Here is a 23,919-nt window from a genome sequence, read left to right as displayed (position 1 = left end):
TTTTATAATTATAGTTGATTTACAGTGTTATGTCAATTTCTGCTATACAGCAAACTGACTAGTCTCTCTCTCTCTCTCTCCCACACACATAAACACACACACACACATGCACACACACACGCATATACATTCTTTTTTTAATGTTGTTTCCCATAACGGTCTATTCTAAGAGATTGGATATAGTTCCCTGCACTATACAGTAGGACCTCATTTCTTATCCATTCTAAATGTAATAGTTTGAATCTATTAACCACAAACTCCCCATCCATCCCACTCCCTCCCCACCCCTTGGCAACCGCAAATCTGTTCTCTATGTCTGTAAGTCTATTTCTGTTCTGTAAATTGGTTCATTTGTGCCATATTTTAGATTACACATATAAGTGATATCATATGGTATTTGTCTTTTTCTTTCTGACTTACCTCACTTAGTATGATAATGTCTAGTTGAATGGCATTATTTCATTTCTTTAATGGCTGATTAGTATTCCATTGTATATAAGTACCATGTATTCTTAATCCATTCATCTGTCAACATTTAGTTTATTTCCATGTGTTGGCTATGGTGAATAGTGCTGCTGTGAACATAGCAGGGCATGCATCTTTTTGAATATAGTAGATATATTTTAAATATTTCTATTTCAATGTTACTTAACATTGATGAGGTAATTAAACATGAAATGTGTTCATAGATTATTATTTATTGACTGCTCACCATGCACCATCGGTTTCTAGAGATAAAGTGATGACCAAGACAGTGCAACTCTTTTCCAGTTATTAATAGTCTAATGAGTAACAGAGGCAAGAAAACAGGCCATTCTAATACAGGGAGATAAGTACACTAAATATGTGGGATAAGAAAGAATGTTAAAGGAGCCCATAGTAGGAAAGCCCTGGTGGTAGAGTCTATGCTGATCCTTCATTTGAAGGCTGGAGGAAGAATAGTTTGTGCAGGGGCATCAGCACATGAAACGCAAGAGGAAGCATATTTTGGGCTAAATGTTCAGGTAACTTCTTCAGTATCAAGAGTCACCATTCACTCAGGGTTTCTGTGTATCCTGCATCTTCTAAGGATACCTCAGAGGTTGGCCCCAAAGAGCTGTTATTATTCATAATCATGTTGCCCCACTTTGAAAAAAGGTATATATCAGGCCTGAAATATGTAAGAATAAGGGTGAAGAAATCTGCTCTGATGCTACAAGCTTAAGAGGCAAGATGGTGAAGATTGCAGTTGTTCCAGAATCAAGACCAAGGCCTATGGCACTCTTCTCCATCCAAGAATGACACCCAGTTTCCTCTCCTTTCCCGTCACCCACACACCACCTGCGTGTACCTCTCAACTGAGAGAGCTCTCAGGATGGCATGTGGCCTTACCACAGATCCATGGGAGCACAGGCTTCTTTCCCCTTGACTACTCTCTTTCCTTTTTTGTTTGTTTCACCGCAATCCTGAAGTTTAGGATGATTTGGATTTCATGTGTTTATGTAGCCTTTCTGGTACATCTTTCCTTTAATTTTTAGTTGATGTAACTTTTTTCAAATGTTCATGGAAAATGTTTTGCACAGTGAACTAAAAACTGTCCAGTCTTGTTCTGACATGGGAATTAATGTGAAGGGCTGACTTCCACCATGAAGACTAATAAACTAAGCAAAATGATTCATTTGTTTCATTAAATGTTTGATAAGGTATGATAAAAAATGTAGCACTATAATATTTTAGAATCTTTCTAAATATGCCATTTCTTATATGTTCAGAACTTAATCCATGTCTTCTCAACTTCATAATGCAGGAGAAGAAAACCTCCTGGCAATTTTACGACGAAGATGGTGGAAGTATATGATCCTGGGACTCATAGACTTGGAAGCAAATTACCTGGTGGTCAAGGCTTACCAGTACACGACTCTGACCAGTATCCAGGTACCAGTGGCTCTTCTTACCTTCCCATCCTCCTCATTTTCCAGATGTAGTGGACTTTCAGTTTAGTCACTTGGAAATCCGAATACTAATCTGCATGTTTTTCAATGAGAGGGAAATCAGCTGCATGAAAATTAATTTTAACCTTATTGCTATGTTCTTTTAATTTTTCTTAATTCAAGTGTAATTGAACATCTTTCTTCTTTGTTCTTAGTGTACCACAAGAACCATCAACAGTGTAGGAAAATAATTTGTAGTTAAGAGTACTGCCTACTAATCTTATGTCAGTAGAAGAATTATTAATAAGCTTAAAAACAAATCTATTTTAATCACAACTTATAATGTCTTAGAATATGTTAATAGACTCTAATTAGGTAATCAAAGTTCTTAATGATTTTTTAGCTTTCTCTAATGTGTAGATTTTGTAACCTGAAGGAGCGGAATTTTTCCTAAAGAGACAAGATTTAAATTTCTAAAATGTGTTAAGCATGAAGATAGTCACTGTATCCTTCCTTCTTCCCTCCCTCTCTCTTCTTTTATGCCATTATGTGTACACACACAGAGACACACACACACACACACACACACACAACTGCAAATTTAACTTAGATTTTCACCACACAATACTTATATTCCTCATTAAACTGTAAATAGTAATTTTGCCTATTTTTGTTTCATCCTCATTTCTCTTTTTATGACAATATTATGAATTTTATAGTCATTCCAAAGCTCCAGGATAAAAACAAAACGTTGTTCATATATCAGATTTTACCTAGATTTGATACCTCAAAAACATTGCCATTCCAGTAATCTACTTAGAAACAACAATAACAAAAATGAAGAAACAAACCAGCAAACAAACCACCTGAATAAATTCAGATTATGTAGATTGAATGGGAAGCTACCTAAATCAGATTTAGATGGGACTGTATGCTTCTTCCCACATACCCGATGAGACACGGAAAAGCCAATGAAGACAAATCCAGAGCTCTATTTGATTGGACCACACTGATGGCAGGGGAATGTTGTGAGCTAACTGACTTAGACCTGGGCTTTCTGAACCAATCCAGGATAACGTGTCTCTGATTTGTTAGGCAAATATTTCTTAGTAGGAGTACTACTAGCATTTAGGGTAGGACAGTTTTTCATGATGTGAGTCCATTTCCCATTTTATAGGTCATTTAAAGTTTATGGTCCCTACCCACTAAATGCCAGTAGCATTGTTCAGCCTGTAACAACCAAAAATGTCCCCATAGATTTCCACATGCCCTCTAGCAGAGAGATACTGTCTCTGGTCGAGAATCACTATCTCACCAATCAGCACCCACTCCTGGAATCAAGGCAGGATCCCTTCCGCCCAGTCACGTGTCGGGCACCTATAAAGGGAGACGTGAGGTGGACAGGTGCTGGGAGAACAACCACAACACTCCACGTGCAGCCTAGTTCCCACTCACTTCAGCAAACCCCACAATGACAACAGACCTCTCTCTCTCCCTCTCTCTCTCTCTCTCTCTCCTCTGCTCCCATGGCCTTTGTTTTGGAGCTCTGCCTTCAGTCTGTCTTACCTAAGAATGATGTTTGAATATTTCCACCTTCACCCAGCTGTGAGTTCCTTCACAGCAAGGATGATTTCTGGTTCACCTTTGAATCTCCAGTACTTGGTAGGAAACCCAGCACATAGAGGTTATTCAAAAAAATTTTAAAGAAGTTCATTACGTTGCATTGATTTCCAATATCTGGGCGCACAGAAATTCCCAGAAGTGCTCTCCCCATATGCAGAGGCCCCTGGAATGTCTATACAGGTGTAACGGGAGAAGAAAGAGGAATGCTGGCTTTTTGGTAGAACTGGGCCATTAGCACAGGGTCAGAAATTATAAATGGGCCTGGGGAGAATGAGGCGGAAACTTCTCCTTTTGGAAATCAGTTGACTTTTGTTTTCTTTTGTCAAGCATTCAGAAATCTCAACCACTTGTTGGTTGCTTAAGTTCTATAGGATTTAAAAGATTTTTTTTTCAATTCTTCAACTTTTTTTTATAAAGAGTGACAATGACTGTCCTCTTGTCCTTAAGGGTTTTGTTCAACCCATGTTGTATACCACCACTAATCCATCCTGCCACCTCTCTCAAATTAGCTGTTTGGCACCCCATTTCATGCTGCATTCTACAAAAAGTTTATTTTAATTCTGCATAAAAACAGAAAAATAATAATTCTACTGAAATATCAGTTAGTCTTCATTGTAATTTACTGAGCAAGGGATAAGGGGATATAAAAAAGCAAGTTGAATCTAAGAGTTCTAGAACAAGTTTGCTATTTACAAAAAATAAACCTATTAAATAATAATTAATGGTTGGTGGTGAAGGCATTTGCTCTGGAAACAATCTCTGTACTGCTATTTTTGTAATTTAGTTCTGTTTACTCATTGCAAATCAGTGGAACTTACAAGGACTTTTTATGATTTTCTCTTATTTCTATAAATATTAATTAAGCACATAATATGTGTGCTTTTATTCATATTAATCAATAAAGAAAGTACATTAATTAAGCATCCAAGAAATGCGCTAGTTATTGCAGGTGATGTAAGTAGAAATGAATCAACCTCGCCCTCCAGGAGCTTATGAACTTGTAAAGGGGACAAGAGGCACAGTCTATTGATAGCAACATCACTTATGTCAAGAGACCTGATAAGTGCTACAGTTTTCAAAGGAGACAGAAATGATGCTTATTTGCAAAGGCAAGAAAGTACCCATTCAGATGAGTTCGTAAGATTGCATAAAATATGGAGAGGGTAAAATACAGGTAGAGCTTTGCACCTAGGCATGGGAAACTTGAGAAAAAAATGGTTGGAGAACAATTCTTCCAGTTTGGTTCCTTTGATTTCAGTCACTTAAAAAATATGTACTGACTACATCTGTGTTTAAGACAGTGTATTAGTAAGTGAACAGTTGTGAGCAAAAATAGATACTTTCTCTATACTCGTGGAGCTTCCAGGCAAATGGGAAAGGCAGCCTTCGGTCAAATAACCAAATGAATGGGTGTGTCATTATGGTCAGGGATAAGTATTCTAAAAGAACAGTTCTATAAGAACATTTGTCAAAATGACCTGACCTAGGAGTTCCCATTGAGGCTCAGTGGAAATGAACCTGACTGGTATCCATGAAGATGTGGGTTCGATCTCTGGCCTCACTCAGTTAATTAAGGATCCAGAATAGCCATGAGCTATGGTGTAGTTTGAAAATGGAGCTTGGATTCCTCATTGCTGTGGCTGTGGCATAGGCTGGCAGCTATAGCTATAGCTTGGGAACCTCCATATGCCATGGATGTGGCCCTAAAAAAAAAGTGACGGGACCTAAACTGGAAGGTTGAGGAAGATTTTCCTAAAGGACTGATGGTGGAGGTAAAGTCTATGAGAGGAGTGGAGCATTATTGGGAGGGAAAGAGGTCCAAGCAAAAAAGGCAATGTGCTCAAGGATCTTTGATGGGAAGGACATGGCAAGGATGATGTTTGCGTAAGGGCTTGTGTCTGGATGAGAAGAGTGAAGGAAAGAGTGGTACAAGATGAGCTGGGGAAGGAGGCAGGGGCCAGACTCCACAAGTCTTGACAGCCAGGTCAAGGGTTTGAGTCTTTAGGCTGAGTGCTATGGGAAGCCTAATTTGAGTTTTAAAGGCAATCAGGCCAAGGTGCAGAGAAAGGTTGAAGTGATGGATGCTCACGAAGGAATAAAGGAAGATAGGGCCCAAAAGTTAAGTTGGGGTCATATTGTAGAAGGTCTTCAATATGTATGGATGAAGAGTGTGACTTAATTTGATGAGTAAAAGAGAGCCACGATGATTTCTGAGGAAAGAAATGATAGAATGACCCAAGAGCCCTTTCTCAAAGCACTTGTTTTGATAAGACAGTCTTCATTAATAGTGGGCAGAGCACCCAACACTTTTGTTTTCTGATTTTCTTAAAAACAGTCTTTCTTTAGGGCAGAAAGACTTAAGTACCCCTCCTTGGCGTTATCCTCTTTCCCTTTTAATTCACTCACCAAACTTAGGGTTGACTGTCACAAACAATTGACACATGAAGCATGAGAAGAAAATATATGTTTTTGCAATGATTATAGACTCTGAGGGAATTGCAAAACTGTATAGCATTCTTTGAACTGTTCACATGGCTTTCCCCAATGGTGTCATTTTATATGACTTGAGTATAATGTCAGAACAAGAATATTGATGTTGGTACAATACTGTTAACTAAACTATAGACCTGGCTCAGTTTTCTTCCCTTTTCCTTCATTCCTTTGTATGGGTCAGCTCTACACAGTTTGATCCATGGGTAGCTTTATGTAACCACTGCCACAATCACGATATAGAACTGTCCCATCCACAAAGAAACTGCTTCATGCAACCCCTATAAAGTCATACCCCTTCCACCACCCTCCTCCTTGTCATCTAGCAGCCACATTCTATGTCTCTGTGGTTTTGTCAGCTGGAAAATGTTACATAAAATGGAGTCATATAGTATTTAACCTTTTGAGATTATATTTTTTCATTAGGCATAATGCCCTTTGATCTATTCAAATTATTGCACTTTTGATAGTTTTTTCCTTTTCATTGCTGAGTAGTATTCCATGGTATAAATATATCAGAGTTTGTTTAACCATCACCTGTTGAAGAACATTGGGGTTGTTTCCAGCTTTGGGCCTTTACAAATAAAGCTGCTGTGACATTCTTGCGCAGGTTTTTATATTAACGTTAAGATTTCATTTCTCTGGGGCAAATGCTCAAAAGTGCAATTTCTGAATCATGTGGAAAATGACTATTTGGTTTTAGAAACAGTCAAATAACTTTCCAGAGTGGTTGTACCACTTTACGTTCCCACCAGCAATGTAGGAGCAGTCCAGTGCTCCCTACCCTCACCAGCATTTGGTGGTATCATTCTTTTTTATTTTAGCCATTCTAAAAGGTGTGCATTGATATTTCACTGTGGTTTTAATTTGCAATTCTCTAATAGCTAATAAGCCGAACATCTCTTGGAAAAAAAATAATTTAACTTTGCCTTTAGAGTAGTAAGCTAAAGAAAGTTAACAATGGCAAAAAAAAAAGATAACATTTATTTAGGAAAAAGATGATGAAAGACAGGCATTGAGATGAAGAAACCCAGCTGTTTCCTTTATTAGAAAGTCAAAGGAGAGATGGTAACACGATCGTGTTGGATTTTTAAGGATTTTATGCTAAAGGCACATTTGTGGGTTTGTATCTCTGGACTTGTAGAGAAAGATTGTGCCTGTGACTTTGAGACAGATTAGCAATGACATTTGGATAAATTCTAAAAGCTCTGCTATTTTTATAACTGTGCTATATGAACCATTTCAGTAGAAATACCAGCTTTACAACTTCTCACCCAAAGATTATTCATCTTTCTTCAGCCATGTAGTACTAAAATGCAAACAGATGAAACTAGTGCATCTGTGAAATAAGGAAAAAGCAGGTCCTCTTTAAACATGAGAGTGTGGTCATTAAAATTAGCTCACATTAGAAACAATTTCCAGTTCTCTTGCTAATCATGCTGGGGAGCCACATACATCCTCTGACACATGCCCTCTTTCACACAGTAGAATGTCTGAGCTCCCCCTCATTCTCTAAGCAGTTTTCTAGCAGGGAACAAGAAAGAAATCCCTCCAGTCCTGATTATTTTCCTTATGCCCCACTCCTCTCCCTGGGTGTGTTAGCACTGGTTAATACAGAATGAAGGCTAAGCCTCTCCAGTGTGCCGTGTGACAGCTAACCCAGGGACTCACTCTACGAGGCATACACATGCAACATACATGTGTAACACACACAGCTTAGTACAACATACACATGCAACAGCTTTTTTTTGTTTTCTGTTTTTTTAACTCAAGTGATGTTTTTTGTGACTCTCGGGTCTTTCTGGATCCATGCTTTCTGAATTTTCAGGAGGCTAGGAATTAAGTTGTGTAAGATACAGAGAAAGCCTGGGTAATTTGTACCTTAGGTGTCTCTGGAGGCTGAAGTTTAAGCCATATGAATAGACTTGACATAGAGATTCCTTTATTGATTAAAAATGCCAATGATACAACTAGATGTGGGGGACACATTAGACCTGAGCCCTACTGTGAGATGACAGCTGAGTTCACCATTGGAATACCATGTGGCGCTGTGATGGGAAGAGTGTACATTCTGCTCAGTGGAGACACAGGAGTGAGGTATCTCTCCCCCTCAAGATTTACACAACAGTGGTCCCATGGTCAAGAAGTTGTGACACATGAGAGAAAGTCACTTAGCAGACTTTTTATCTGTAGCCAACCTGAATGTCTACCTCCGTGGATGAGCAGACACAGCACACTTGTGCACATTAGAAATGTGTCCCATGGGCTCGAGTTTACGATTATGAGCTCAGCTTTTAAGACTGTATTTCCTTCTTTATCCTTGCTGTTTTTACCTGTCCCTGATGTGGGGCTGTGGCAATTTAATGACTATTCAAGAGCCCTTTTAAAGTGTACTTAAATGCAAAGCATTCAAAATCAATGTTCTTACCCCTAAAGGGAACATGATATTCTGATTCTCAGATTTCTTAGATCTGCACTTCCTCTTCTCATGACTGTGAAGATAACTTAAGCATGTAATAGTCTAAAATCTAAATATTTGATTGGATGCGACAGTTTTTTGTCAGCCTTTTGTCCTGAGGTAGGGAATAGCCCTTGTGCATCATCAAAGGACACACTGAAACGATCTTCAGTCTTTCTTTAGTTCATACAATGCCCATCCGTGAACCTGCCTTTAAATGTGTTCTGTCACACTGCCTTCTACAGAAGGGACCTTTCCCAATTTACCTCCATTGACTCTGGTCCTGTGGGCTGGTCCCCTAGATGCCATCAGGTAAAGTAAGGGGAGAGTCTTTCTCCCTTCTTCCCTCTACACCCTGTGACAGCCAGGCTCACAGGAAGACATGCACTCGATCCTCTCTTGACTCTGTTTTTTCATCTTTGTCTTCCTTACTGTAATGGTCACATTCTGCTTGATCTGATAGTCTGACATGTTTCCTGTCTCCTTCAAGTCTGTGAGGTCCTTGAGGGAGATCTGTGTACCTGATATACAGTAAGCACTGAAAAAAATGTCTGCTGTTTGGATAAATGTGGAAACAATTCATCTCTGTCTCATTCACAAGATCAAGAACATATAGATGTCAAAAATACCTGAGATTTTGAGTTAGGAAGTTAATGAGAAGCTCCCGTTGTGGCTCAGCGGGTTAAGAATCAGACTAGTATTCATGAGGATGCAGGTTTGATCCCTGGCCTTGCTCAGTGGGTTAGGGATCTGGTGTTGCCATGAGGTGTGGTATAGGTTGAAGATGCAGCTCGAATCTGGTGTTGCTGTAGCTGTGGTGTAGGCTGGCAAATGCAGTTCCAATTTGACCCCTAGCCTAGCAACTTCCAAGTGCTGCAGGTGTGGCCCTAAAAAGAAAAAAAAAAAAAAGTTAATGAATGAGAGGATGAATTTCTAAGGATCAGTTATTAGGCAAGGCAACCCAAGTGACTTTTAGTTGTTTTATCACCAGTAAGTGCATTTATTCGTATGGGATCCAAGTATCGAACTCTAAATATCTTGTAAGTATTCTACTATGTCCTGGGGATGTAAAGATGGACAAACTGTCCTACTCTCAAGTTCAAGTGTTGTAGGCAAAGCCTGGATGCAGATTCATTCATACTATATTTAGATGTCCAAAGCAACTGTACCTTCTTTATATGCAATAATTGATCTAATTTACATAATGAACCTTCTCTAAACATCCTCATTTAGCTAAATAGAAGTGGGTGGAGGGGAAATTCTGGGTAGATATAAAATTTGCCAGCAACTTCTTGTTTTAAAACTTTCTTTGGATAGTTCCGTTGCTTTTGGACAAATGCTCAGCCTCTCAGAATTCCTCTCCCCCATGCACATTTCTGGGAAGTCTTGTGGGTCTCTGGCAAGGCCTTTGGCTGCTGTCCACCATCGAACAGCCAGCCAGTAGTTGAATGTGCTCTTGCTGGTTTGCATGTGGATCTGTGGCTTGGGTTCTGTGCCTGGCAATCCTCTGTGGGCCACTTCTGCACTCTCTGCCCTTGCTGACCGCCCCCCTTATTCTTGTTGATGCTGTGAACTTCCAGGTATGTGGCTGTGAAGGTATCTGGTCACCAGCTGTGGTGGTTCCTGCCACGTAGAACCCCTTATCCCTCCCTAGGTCAGCCAGCCTGCACCCCTTTGCAGAGCATTCAGAATTCTGGCAAAACAGGAGCTTAGAAGAATCCTGGGGAGAAAGAGTGCTCTGCTAACACTTCACTTCTCTGATGTGGCCTCTTTGGGTTGGTGTGGTGCTGTCCCAAAAGAAACCATCGCTTTGTTTCCAGTTTCCTCCCAAACTATACAACATTCTTTCTCCCTCTGGGACTTCAGTTCAGAGAGGGCCCCTCTGGGCACACATGATTCAGCACTCATCTCTTCTTCATCAATTTCCTTTCCTCGTGCCTTGTCCATGGGTGGAAGGGACAAGCACTCCCTCCCTCGTCCTCTCTGGCATGGACTTCCTCGTCTCACATCCTCCTTTAGGGACACCAGCCCTCTTGGCTCAGCCCTAAGGGCAATCTTCCACATTGTGGGGGAAACTCTGATGGAGTTTGCAATATCAATGATGACTCTCCTTCTCCTACCCTCCCCTCTCCTTCCCCTCCCCTTTACCCTCTCCTCCTCCTCCTCCTTCTTCTTCTGTCGCATTGGTAGCATACAGAAGTTCCCAGGCCAGGGATTGAATCTGAGCCACAGCTGCGACCTACACCCCAGCTGCAACAACACTGGATCCTTTAACCCACAGCACCAGGCCAGGGATCAAACCCATACCTCCACAGTGACCTGAACTGCTACAGTCAGATTCCTAACCCACTGTGCCACAGCAGGAGCTCCCAATATCAATTCTTGATATGTTGGAGGGAGAATCACAGAAGTTTAAATTCCTTCTCCTTCCATGAACCTGACTCTCTAGATCCTTCCTTGCTAAAGAATTCAGAGAAATCAGCTTTGTGTTTGAAAGCTGATAACCTGTTTTATAAAGGATGCTCTAATTTTTCCCATGGCTCAGTTTTATGGGCGGAAGGGTGGATGGGGCATGGTTTATGGAGGAAAATTAAATTTCCAAAGAATTTTATCCCATGTTGCTAGAAGAAAGATCTGTAGAGAAATTACAGTGCAGCATGAACGGCAGCAAAATGGACCTATACACAAAATACTACAGTATTACAGAGGTAGAGTGACTGGATCCGCCTGTGACAGGGGGGACTCAGTGGGGTCCACAAACCTAAGTTTTACTGATGACATGAATCGACAGTAAAACAGGACAGCCTGGTTCCCCAGTGACTGTCATCTCCATTGGCTCATGTTGACAGATTGTAAATAAATGAGATGCCCTTGTATGTTTGTTTTCTCTCTCTCTCTCTCTCTCTCTCTGAGCATCAGTTTATAAATAAGAATTTTAAAACCTGCCTCCTGGTGTGGTTGTGGGTATGCAAATGCAACATTGCATCCAGTGGTCCATGCTTCTCCACCAGCTTTAAGGCAAAAATAATGCAACAAACAATCACACTTTATAGCCTTCTGATCCTGCCACCCCCTCCTACTGCAGACTCTAGCACCTTTCTCAGTGAAGTTCCTCTGTCCTTCCTACTGATAGACCTTTTGCTGGTCTTTCGACATTCTCAGACTTGTCTGAGATCCATGTGACAATCAGTTGACCAACCTGGGATACCCACTGCCTTAGCAATGTCTCCAAAAATAGAAATTAATTAATAAATGCCAGCACCTTTTACTCACTTATTTTCCACTTCTCCTATTCTTCACATGGATTCTATTTAAGGAAAGAAATAAAGAGATGTATTGCCTAAACCACTCCATCCTCTCATACACTCTCTCACTCTCAGACAGCAAACTTAAGAAGAGTGATGGAAAAGTTCACTGTTGCATGCAAAGTGATCTAGGTGAAAGAAGTTGCTTGAAACACAGAAGGTTATAGAAGCCCACATTCCAATTAGCTTTGCCACTGATTGATTACTGTGTTATCTCAGGTATAGGATCATTTGCCAGTCAATAGGGATGAAATCTCATAAAGATTAATGCGATTGCTGCTAGGTATGAACAAAATTCTCCCAACCCACTCTTTTTGAGACTAGACATATCCAGGGAAACTGTACAAGCAAATATTATAGTATCCTATTTGGAATCATGTTTTCATGGGACCAGGGGTTAAACAAACCTTAAAGCCCTAGAATGCTATTGCTTAACATGTAAAATCAAAAAACTTTTCTCCTATGGTACAGCAGTACCACCTTTGCTGCAGTGACCATGTTCCTGAAATAATACTTCCAAATAAATTTTTATAAAAAATTCGTATTTTTAACACACTGGGAAATATGCAGAGTATTTCTTGTAAATTGAACAATGATTTTGTACTATGAAAAATCAGTCATATTTGTTTCCTTAGGTATTCTTTCCGTATACTGAGTTGGTGAAAAGTAAAACACTCCTTATAGTCCAGTATTGCAACACACACAGTGATTCCTATTTTTCAGAGTTAGTGGCCAGCCTGGCATATTTGGTAGATAAGCATAAATAGGTCAGATGGGAAGACACAGGAGGCCCAGCCTTGACTATCCCCAAGGCTGTTTTATGCTCACATGAATTAATCTGTTACCCAATGACTGCTCTAGACCTTCTGAACATGAATGGTCTTTACATAAAGAAATGTAGAAATGTGACAGATAATTGTACAAATGGACAGTTTTCATCAGTATTTTCATGCATTTAAGTAAGGAATTATGAGTAGATTTAGTGAGCACCTCTAGTGCGCACACGTGTGTGTGTGAGTGTGTAAGAAAGAGACAGCCACAGAGAGACAGAGAGAAACCAAGACAGAGACCAAAAGAAAGAAAGCACAGCATTGAAAACAAAAGTTTTCTAATGGCAAAGTAAATACAATTTTAAATCTCAAATTTTCTTTACTTTGGAAACTTATGACTTATAGCCTTGATACAAACTACTTTTAAATACATTTTTTAAAGTCAGAATGTTCCAATTAACCATGCTTTCAGATCCTGCCAATTAGGGTATGTTCACTGTCTGGACTTGTTCATTTTAAGTGATTTTTATAGATATGAAAATTTTCATAGAAATTTAGAATTATATTTTTATTTCAGGTCATCCTTCCTGAAAGCAACATTCTATAAATAACATCACTGATAATTTCTTGTAGTTTTCTCCAGATAATTACTCCTTGGTTCCTGAAATTTTAAAGATCATTAATAAGATGAAAGAGAAAGTCAAAGATTTTTCTGGGTTGGATACAGGACATGAGGATTTTTTTAAACCAATGATCTAGTAGTTTTGTCTCATTTTAAAAAACAATGCTATATCCTGGAGTTCCCGACGTGGCACAGCAGAAACGAATCCGACTAGGAACTGTGAGGTTTTGGGTTTGATCCCTGGCCTCTCTCAGTAGGTTAAGGATCTGGCGTTGCCGTTATTAGTAGTGTAGTTTGCAGACGTGCCTCGGATCTGGTGTTGCTGTGGCTCTGGCGTAGGCCCTGCAGCAACAGATCTGATTAGACCCCTAGCCTGGGAACCTTCTTATGCCACGGGTGCAGCCCTAAAAGGTCAAAAGACAAAAGACCAAAAAAAAAAAAAAAAAAAAAATGCTGTATCCTATAAAAGATTTAGGAGCCACAATATGAAAGACAATGGGCCTGAAAAGAGCTAGTTTGTAACAAATAGCTTCCATAATTAGGCAACATAACATGAGAATTAAGAGTAAGCAAACCCCAAATAGTTTCATTAGAAACAGCTTTCTGTATAAGAATTCTCTTTACTTTTCAAAGAAAAATGCCCTTAGAGTAATAATATTTTACTACATTAAGATGTAAACAAAGTAGATTAGTAAATAGCAAAATTTATACATTCAAATCAATGTTCAAAGTACTTATCTTTTTTGTTATACTGATGTAGCTATCATTGTTCAAAATACTTTAGAATTTCTCTTTTGAAATCTTCAGAGCCAACTTTAAGTCATGCAAGTTTCTTTTTAATTTATCCTTCCTTTGGATCCAGAAAGTATTATCTAGCTTAATCCAGCATTTTGGTTCTTTCCAAAAAATAAATCTTACTCTCAAAGAAGGAGCAGTTGCTTCTGTTAAGGATATTCCAGTGTGTGCTCCAAAGGCAATTTCAAAAATTTCAAACTGTTTTTGAGCAATGAGAGCTTCATTAAAATAGGCTCGTGACCTTCAGAATGACTACCTTGAATGACAACCATGTTCAGATGAATGAATTCCAGTGTGTTAAAGAAGATTAAGTATGTAAACACTTGCACATCCTGTTCAATAAGCAGCAATTTTCTTTCCCTTAAAAAAAAAAATCCTCATTATTTTCAAGGCACATCTTTCATTATGCATGAACATAGCTTGTATACTGGCAGAATAATGCCCCCACCAAAGATGTCAACATTCTAATCCCTGTAATACATAAATGTTACTTTACAATATGTTATATTATTTTAAGGCAAAAAGGACTCTGCAGATGTGATTAAATTAGCGACATCGACAAGATTACAGATTATCTGAGTGGTCCCAATGTAATCATGAAAGTCCTTTGAAGAGGGGGGAACAGGGTCAGAGGGGGGAGAGATAAGGCAATAGAAGTGAAGTTCAGAGAGTCACAGAGATATTTGGAGATGCTAGACTCCTAGCTTTGAAGATGAAGGAAGGAGCCACAAACCAAGAAACCGCCAAAAGCAGCTCCTAGAAATAGAAAAAAGGCAAGGAAAGGATTTCTTCCCTAGAGTCTCCAGAGGGAACACAGGCCACACATCACCTTCATTTTAGGATTTCTGATCTACAGAACTATAGGATAATGAATTTGTGTTGATTGAAGTGACTAAATTTATGGTCATTCATTACAGCGGCAATAGGAAATGAATACTGTTGGTGACAATATTCAGTTCCCCCCTGTCCCCAGGCAGATTTGAAGGGACTGACCTTTGGAGGGCTTTCTGCAAAAAGAACCAGCAGCATGGATGCCAGAGCAGGCTTCTCTTGCGCATCTGTGTCAGTATTTTCATTTTTTGAGAAAAGGATGCTCCCAGTGCCATGTAGATGAAGGAGCAATTTGGTGCCGTCTGCCATGGATAGATTAGATGCACATGAAAACATTTTCATCCCAGGAATAATGGATTTTAGAGAAGTGCTCATTTTGACTCAATCACCGAACAAAATTTACCTGTAATAAGCGGTTAAAGTAAGAGGTGTCCTTGCACTTAAAAAAAGAAGAAACGTGCGTGGCCTGCTTCTCTTGGCAATACATTTGAAGGGATATGTTTGCTCGTAGATCATAAGTCAGTAAAAGCCTGTGAGCTGCTTTCAGACTGAAGGGTAGACTCAGACAACGAGAATTCATAAAAACATCAACATAATGACTGAGTAGTATTCCGTTGTGTATATATACACCATATCTTCCTAATCCAATCATCTGTCAATGGATATGAGAAAGAGCAGGAGTTATTTTTGTCTCCCTTCTTCCTGTCCTCTTTCTTGTTTGTATCTTGCAAGTTGGGGGCCACTGAACCAGAAGACAGAGTGTGCCTGCATGTTTTCTGGGGCCATCAAGTTAGGGAGCTCCATGATTGGCTTAGGAGTTGTAATGCCACCTGGGCCAGAAAATGATGATAGGAACTAGCGACTGCATGGGACACTCCCCTTGAGCTCCTCTTGCCCCAAATCGTCTCAAATCACAGTTTTAGACAGTTTCAGTTACCTCAGTGACAACAAGTCTACCCAGATGGCTCAGAGAAATCGAAATTATTCATTCACAATTCATTTATTCATTCAACATTTGCTATCATCAGATGAGATAGGCGCCTCTGGACTTTGCTCAGATGTCAGTAAGGTCTTCCCTGACCACTTGGTTGAAAACCACAATCTCCTACCCCATTCAACTTTCCCAATTCTCTCCCCTGCTTTGTTTTTCTCCATAGTCCTTACCATCATTGACATGGAATATATTTTACTTGTCTGTCTCTTCTTATATACAATTACAAACCCCCATGGGGGTTGGGGGATTGTTTTTTTTATTACCTGGATTTTTTATTTCCTAGGATAGTAGCTGACATCTGGTAGATGTTCCATAAATATTTTGGAAAGAATTAACAAAATACTTAAGGGACCATACTGTGTACCTAGCACCATCTCAGCCGCAACAGATAACACTGAGGGCAAGAGAGGAAAACTCCTTTTGTCCTGGAACAGATGTGTTTTAGCATAAAAAGTACAAAGATCAGTGGGAAACCCTGAGGGAGCACCTAATCCCTACTGAGGGAGTCAGAGAGGGCTTCCTGGAGGAAGAATTGTCCAGACTGAACTCTGAAAGATAAGACCGAGTGGGCCAAGGAAGGGATCCTGAGAGAGAATGGACATGAGAACTTCAGGCAGGGAGGTTGGCATATACAAAGAAATGAGTCAAGAAAGACCATGGCACATTGAAGAACTAAAAATACTTCAGCATGGAGTTTGAAGAACACAGTCAAAGAAAAGAATGAAAGGGTCGCTGGTGTAAGATCACAGAGGGATATATAAGCCACATCAGGGAATTTGGGTTTAACCCCTAGGATTGCAGGACAGAGGTGGGCCAGCAGGTAAGAGTGCCAGCAGGAGGAGAGGGTGTCAGGCCCTGTGCCCACCACCTGCCGAGTAAGGAAGGACTGAAATGTCTCTGCTTGGGTCAGGAAATCAGGCACCAGGAGGTGTCTTTGAGTGATTTTGATGGTATCTGGGGAATAGAACCCAGATTGCACTGAGTTAAGGGATTGAATAGACATTGAAGAGATGGAGACTGTGGCTGAATGCAACTCTTAGCAAGAAGTTTGGCAGGGAGTTCCCATCGTGGTGCAGTGGTTAATGAATCTGACTAGAAACCATGAGGTTGAAGGTTTGATCCCTGGCCTTGATCAGTGGGTTAGGGATCCGGCGCTGCCATGAGATGTGGTGTAGGTCGCAGACGTGGCTCAGGTCCTGCATTGCTGTGGCTCTGGCGTAGGCTGGTGGCTACAGCTCTGATCGGACCCCTAGCCTGGGAACCTCCATATAACACGGGAGCAGCCCTGGAAAAGGCAAAAAGACAAAAAAAAAAAAGAAGAAGAAGAAGAAGTTTGGCAGGAAAGGAAGTAAGATTTGAGTGAGCAGACATAGAGAGCAGACTTGTGATTGCCAGGGGAGAGGGAAGTGGGATGGAATGGGAGTTTGGGGTTTGCGGAATGCCAACTCTTGTGTTTAGAGCATATACGCAATGAGGTCCTTTGGTCTAGCACCAGGAACTGTGTTCAGTCTCATAGGATAGACCATGATGGAGATAGTATGAGAAGGGGAACGTGTATGTTTGTGGGACTAGGTTGCTTTGCTGTGCAGCAGAAATTGGTACAACATTGTAAAGAGTCAGGTGAGAGCCAAAGGGTGGCATGTGTAGAATTTGGAAATGAGAGCGCTAAGGACTGAACCTCAAATATACCTACGATGAGGGACAAAAAGAGCAAAATGAGTCCAGAGAGAGACAGACGGAAGGGCTAGAGAGCTAAGAGCAAAGAGTGACAGAAGAAGAGAAGGGAATTCAAGGACCAGTGGTTAATAATGCCAAATGCTGCGGAAAGGTTTAGTCAGAAGTGTCCATGCAATGTAGTTTCAGTCATTAAGGCAAAGGGAGTTGTCTGTATTGAGGCGGCTTGAGGAATCAGTGGGACCAAGATACCAGAAGCAGACTGTAGATTAATTTTTCAGGAAGCCCAGCTGTGACTAGGGAAACATAAATTACTACAGAGCAATTCGGTATCAAGTGAGATTGGAGCATATCTATATAGTGAAGGAAAACAGCCAGCAGAGAGGGAGGTACAGGGGCTGCTGGAGCAAGGCACCCAGGGGGCAGGAGGGCAGGGTCCCAAATAATAGAGGATAGCATCTCCTCCAGTATCAAGCAAGTCCTTAGGGAAAGACACTGGCTGAGACCTGGAGGAAAAGACACGTGTATTCATTGACAGCTGTCCGCTTGAACCTAGATGTAGCATTTTGGTCACACTCAGCTCCTGTGGCAATGCTAAGCATGCAGTAGGTATTCAATAAACACTTGCTGACTGAAGAAATAAATGACAGGTAGAAGATGATGAAAATCCGATTTTGCCTTCCTTTAATAAAACCTGAAATAGTTGAGACTTAGAGATAGACCTCAAAAGGTACAAGATGTTTTCCTCTAGTTTTTAAAATTGTTTGTGTTGTTTGAATCCTGGGAGGAATCACAAGAATGCAAAATTAATGTAAAATTAATATTTTATCATAAAACATTCATTTCCTTCAATATGTGTTTTGAAACGTGTACTTTCTTGGATGTTATTGTTAATTTCTTATGTTCATGGATTCCATAAATAAGAAATACAGGTTAGTAGTGCTTGGATGACTTAAGGCAACCATTTCTCCAAAAACTTTCAAGATACGCAGTATCAGAGACCCATCACTAAAAAGAAAGGATTCAGATTTTCTCATACACGTCTTCTTATACCTTTCACCTTCTTTAGTATAAAAAAATGCAGACAAGCAGTGACGATTTTTTCAGTATTCTCTGAGTCTGCCCTCTCTCCAAGAGTGCGCTCAGTGTAAGAGAGAGCGCAAAAGACCCCTAGATTGAGTTGAGGCTGATCCAGCCTAGGCCACTGCTGTTAAAGCTGGATCCTACTAAGTGAAGTAAGTCAGGAAAAAGACAAATACCGTATGATATCAGTTACATCTGAAATCTAATATATGGCACAAATGAACCTGTCTACAGAGAAGGAAAAAACTCATGGATGTGGAGAACAGACTGTGGTTGCCTAGAGGGAGGAGGAATTAGTGGGATGGACTGGGAGTTCGGGTTAGTAGATGCAAACTATTACATTTGGAATGGATAAGCAATGAGATTCTGATATTTAGCACAGGGAACTCTATGTGATCTCTTGTGGTGGAACATGATGGAGGATAATGTGAGAAAAAAGAAGGTATATGGGTGTATAGCTGGGTCACTGTGCAGAAGAAATTGACAGAACATTGTAAATCAACTATAGTAAAAATTTTGTTAAAAAATAAAAATAAAACTGGATCCTAGATACTTTCTACTGCACCTGGCCCTTGTGTAAGGAGAATGGCAGGCCTGGGATCATAACCTGGCTCTGTCTCTACTGTATGGCTTCAAGGAAGTTATCTGTTAGCTTCAGCACACCTTTTTCTCATCTGTACAATGGGGAAAATAAGAACCTAGCATTTCACCTGAGCTATGGTAAACACTCAGTAAATGTTACGTCCTTGCTTCCTACTTTTGGAATCTAGTATTCTGATAATCGGAGCTTATTTTTAAACCTGATTAACGCTCCAGTGATGCTCACCCAATAGGAATTTGTTCTCTGGGATGCTCTGCTCTCACCCAAGGCAGATTTCCCTGCAGCAGAACTAGGGAGCCTGTGTCTTCCTAATTATCTGTATCTTCTGGTGGTCACCTGTATTTCTAGGTCCTTGTCCCAGATTTTCAGTCCATGGTATGTCTTTCTTTTTGTCCTTAAGAGCTGAAGCCAAAAAGTGAAGATAATATATTTAACAACTAGGAAGTTCCGATGAAGTGGCACATATAAAATTCACACATTTGAATCTTTATCTGTAGAAATAAGAAAGATAGTTTGGTGAAAATCTTTCTCTAAATTCTGAAAATAGGTCATTTCCTGGAAAAATGGCTGTCATATAGTCATCATAATGACACATTTTATTAGTTTGGATCTCTTGGGCAGCATGATGGAAACATGGCTTAATCCAATATGAACATTTTAAGACAGTAAAACCTAAACATTAAATCCTAAGGTATGGGGTTGGGAGGTGGTGAGGGAGGAGTTGAGGTATTACGAATACAATAGCCCTGAGGAAAAAAAAAAACCTGGAGGGTGAGAGGGCCGGATGTCTACTAAAAAGTCTGTTCCAGATGAAAGATACTGCCCTCTGGAATTATACTCCTGGTTGGGTTTTCAAATACCTCTGGGATGGCTGCGTATTGAGGCCACTGAATTAAAACAGTTCTTGATTGTGTGTGAATGTACACTTCCCAAATTACATTCCACCCTCTTCAGCTGGACCGTCAGCCAAAAGAGGACTTCTGTTGTGTCTGTGTTACTGAAGTTTGTCTTTTTTAAGATCCTTCCCTGTTAACGATTCAGTTTTACTCACCGGAGATGAATTTATAATATATAGCACTTTTAGAAACACAGGAGAATTGCCAATTAGAAGCAGAGGAAGGAAAAGAGGGAAACATTCTCTTTCCTGGAATCACCTACCAGTTGCCTCAGGTTTAGCCTCTGACAGCTGGGTGGGGAGAGGGGAGCTGGAGCCCTGTGAACAGCCAGAGGGGAGCGTTAATGAGGAGCTGAGGGCAGGGCGGAGGAGTCTCTTTGGGGCAGAGAGAATTAGAGAGATGTGATCACCTCCTCATTAAGCTCTCCCGGAATGAGAGAGAGCAGTTGGATAGCTGAGGTGGGGTGGGGGGGTTGGTTTTGTTTTAATTTTTTTTACAAACCATCCACTTCCCTAGAGAAAGACTGAGCTGACTCATAGCTTTTTTTTTTTTTTTTTTTTTTTTTTTTTAGCACTCTCTTGACAGGTGTTGTTTTATATATTTTGCAAGTAGTATGTGCTCAAGAGAGGAGATGTGGAAACCACAGGGAATTGGGGTGGTGGGGTTGTATAGAGAGAACATAGAGGGACTTTTCTGTTCTCCCCCATGATACTCCCCCAGGCCAGGGATCAATCCCCTTCTAAGGCCGGGAGACTGGAAAAAACTATTCCTCTCTTTCCAATTCTTCCTCTTCCTTTATCCAAAGGGGAAATGGCTAATCAGTATCCAGGAGGGGACTTTACCACAGACTGTTTTCAGAGTGTTTCATTTCTGCCTGCTTTATGGATTGGTAAGAACTGTCCTTTGCTGGAGGGATACTTCAAACAGGGTCAAAGCTTGAGGCACATTTACCTCAGTATATCTGCCTAAAGAAGTTTAGGCTAAGTTAAAGTTGATGTGGGAGATAAGAGGCAACACTGCCTCTGTGAGCCAAACCTAAAGTTAATCCGGGGGGTGGGGGGATCCTCATTTTCTTTTGGTTCCTTGGGTCTTTTTGGTTCACCGTGTGAGATTGTCAATATTCAACCAGTTTGACCTACAAAAATGGCCACTCCAAATGGATCAAGCTATTATTTTCTGCCAGAGAGAATCCAGAGGAGAGGAGAAATAACCACAAATATCCAACATTAAAGAAGAAAACAAAAAGATAAAAATAAAAACAAAAAACAAAAAAAAAGAGAAGAAAACAGTATATGGAGAATTGAGACCCAAAAGACAGCCTCTAAATATTAACATTTTTATCAGAGTTAAAACTTAACACTATTCTCAGCTTTTCTGAGGATTTTTAAGGGTTATAATTTGAAGATAAAGAACATGCCTTGCTGAGTTTTTAAGTCTGTATGTATAAAATGGAGATTTCCTGAACTACCTATTTTATTTTATTTTATTTTATTTTTATTTTTAGGATGCACCTGCAGCATATGGAAGTTTCCAGGCTAGGGGTCACCCTGTCTGCGACCTATACCACAGCTCACGGCAACGCTGGATCCTTAACCCAGTGAGCTAGGCCAGGGATCACACTCAAATCGTCATGGACCCTAGTCGGGTTTGTTACTGCTGAACCATGACAGGAATTCCTGAAATACTTATTTTAAATTTGCAGAGCAGTTCTCCCATCTTAGTTACCTAGATTTCCTGTCATCTTCATCCAAGTTACAAAGCATGGAGACTTATAACTCAGAAACATAAAATACCATGATAGGTTAACTTTATGATGTTCTGATGTTTCTCTTCATTTGTTTTGTCTTGGGTTTTTTTGTGAATTAAAATAACTCTTTGAAAGGGGTGAAATCTGAGTGACAGATTTGATCTTTTAGAAGAAATCACTTCCTTAGAAGAAGGAAAAAAATTAGAAAACAATTTCTTTGGCCACACCTGTGGCATGTGGAAGTTCCCAGGCCAGGAATCAAACCCAAGTCACAGCAGTGACCTGAGCCACTGCAGTGACAATGCTGGATCCTTAACCCACTGCACCACAAAGGAACTCCAAACGTTAGACATTTAAAAAAAGATGATGTGCAAATTGGTAGGAGTATACTAGGACGGAACACTCATATTGGTCTAAGACAAATATCCACTAACTTCCTGGGGGATAAAATTGGTAGTATGCTTCAAGAGTTTTTTAAAAATGTATACTCCTTAACCCTGTAACTTCAGCCCAGGAATCTAACCTAAGGAAATATTCAGAGAGATGGGCAGAGATTTATGTACAAGTGTGTTCTTTGAAGTATCATTTATAATTCTAAAGAACTGAGGACAAATAAAATGTTTAAAAATACAAAAATGATTAAAAACAATACTTTATAAAAATGTTGACAAATACTTTAAAAATGAGCAAAGAACTTAAATAGACATTTTTTCAAAGAAAATAGGAAAATGGCCAATAAGTATATTAAAAGATGTTTAATATCATTAGTCATTAAAGAAATGCAAATCGGGAGTTCCCGTCGTGGCGCAGTGGTTAACGAATCCGACTAGGAACCATGAGGTTGCAGGTTCGATCCCTGCCCTTGCTCAGTGGGTTAACGATCCAGCGTTGCCGTGAGCTGTGGTGTAGGTTGCAGATGTGGCCCGGATCTCGCGTTGCTGTGGCTCTGGCGTAGGCCGGTGGCTATAGCTCTGATTCAACCCCTAGCCTGGGAACCTCCATATGCCGCAGGAGCGGCCCAAGAAATAGCAAAAAAAAAAAAGACAAAAAAAAAAAAAAAAGAAATGCAAATCAAAAATCATAATGAACTACCACCTTACACCTACTAGGATGGCTTACATCAAAAAGACAGATAATAACAAATATTGACAAGGATTTGGAGAAATTATAACACTGGTACCTTGCCAGTAGGATTGTAATGTGTGTGCTTGTGATGTGGCCACTTTAGAAAATACTTTGGCAGTTCCTCAAAATATTAGAGTTATTCTATAAACCAGCAATATTATATGACCCAACAATTCCACTTCTCAGTATCTTCCCTCCCAAAATGAAACTATATATGCCCCACAAAAGCTTGTTTGTAAGTGTTCATTGCAGTATTATTCAAAATAGCCAGAACGTAGAAACCATTGAAAGGTCTATTGACTGAGGAATGGAGAAGGAAAATGTGGTATATCCACGCAGTGAAATACTATTCAGTAATAAAAAGAAGTGAGGTATTTATGTACCTCAAACCATCACGATTGATGATGAACCATGAAAACATTCTGCAAATTGAAAGAAGCCAGTCACAAAAGACCATATATTGTATGATTCAGTTTATAGGGAATATCCACAATAGGTAAATACATAGAGCCAGTAGATTAGTGGTTACCACAAGCTGTGGGTAGGGAGGAATGCAGAGTGACTGCTACTGAGTATGGGGGATTGCTTTTGACGTGGGGAAAATGTTTTAAAATTAGATACTGGCGATGACCCTGCCACTCTTAGAAACACTAAGCACTTCTTAATTGTCTACTTGAAGAGGATTAATTTGATGGTACGTGAATTATGTATTTTAAAAATAAGCATGACAAATTGTTTATAATCTAGGTTTAGGATTTAAAACATAAAAAAGGGGAGGTTATTATCCAGTGTGTGAGCTTATTTTTAATGTGTGATCTCAATTTCTTTATCCCCAAATTGGAAGGAAATATATCAAAATCTTAGTAGTAGTTATTTAAGATTACTGTGATGAAAGATGATTATTTTCTTCATTAAATGTTTCTGTACTTTTAACATTTTATACAAAGAAATATATTGAAAACAAGCATGTGTTTGGGCATACAGATGTATGCATA

The 23,919-nt window shown here is 39.9% G+C and overlaps 1 protein-coding gene across 7 annotated transcripts in view; it reads left to right on the top strand.

The window, feature by feature from the left end:
• The window catches only part of SLC35F1 (solute carrier family 35 member F1), a 476,339-nt gene that overhangs the window by 396,898 nt on the left and 55,522 nt on the right, over nucleotides 1–23,919 (top strand). For 6 of the 7 annotated variants that reach the window (XM_084958208.1, XM_084958202.1, XM_084958191.1 and 3 more), the window contains one exon: nucleotides 1,787–1,914. In XM_084958208.1, coding sequence (XP_084814334.1) covers nucleotides 1,787–1,914 — 128 coding nt within the window. Of the gene's footprint in view, nucleotides 1–1,716; nucleotides 1,915–23,919 lie in introns of all 7 variants that reach the window. The other variant, XM_084958213.1, reaches the window with a different exon arrangement.

This window comes from Sus scrofa, chromosome 1, assembly GCF_054392235.1.
Source record: "Sus scrofa isolate SSC_HxYL_T2T_F1_AM1 chromosome 1, Sscrofa_HxYL_maternal_Yorkshire_Landrace_v2.0, whole genome shotgun sequence".
Taxonomy (NCBI): Eukaryota; Metazoa; Chordata; class Mammalia; order Artiodactyla; family Suidae; genus Sus; species Sus scrofa.
Note: the sequence above shows the minus strand (reverse complement) of the source record. Positions and strands in the feature narration are given on the sequence as shown.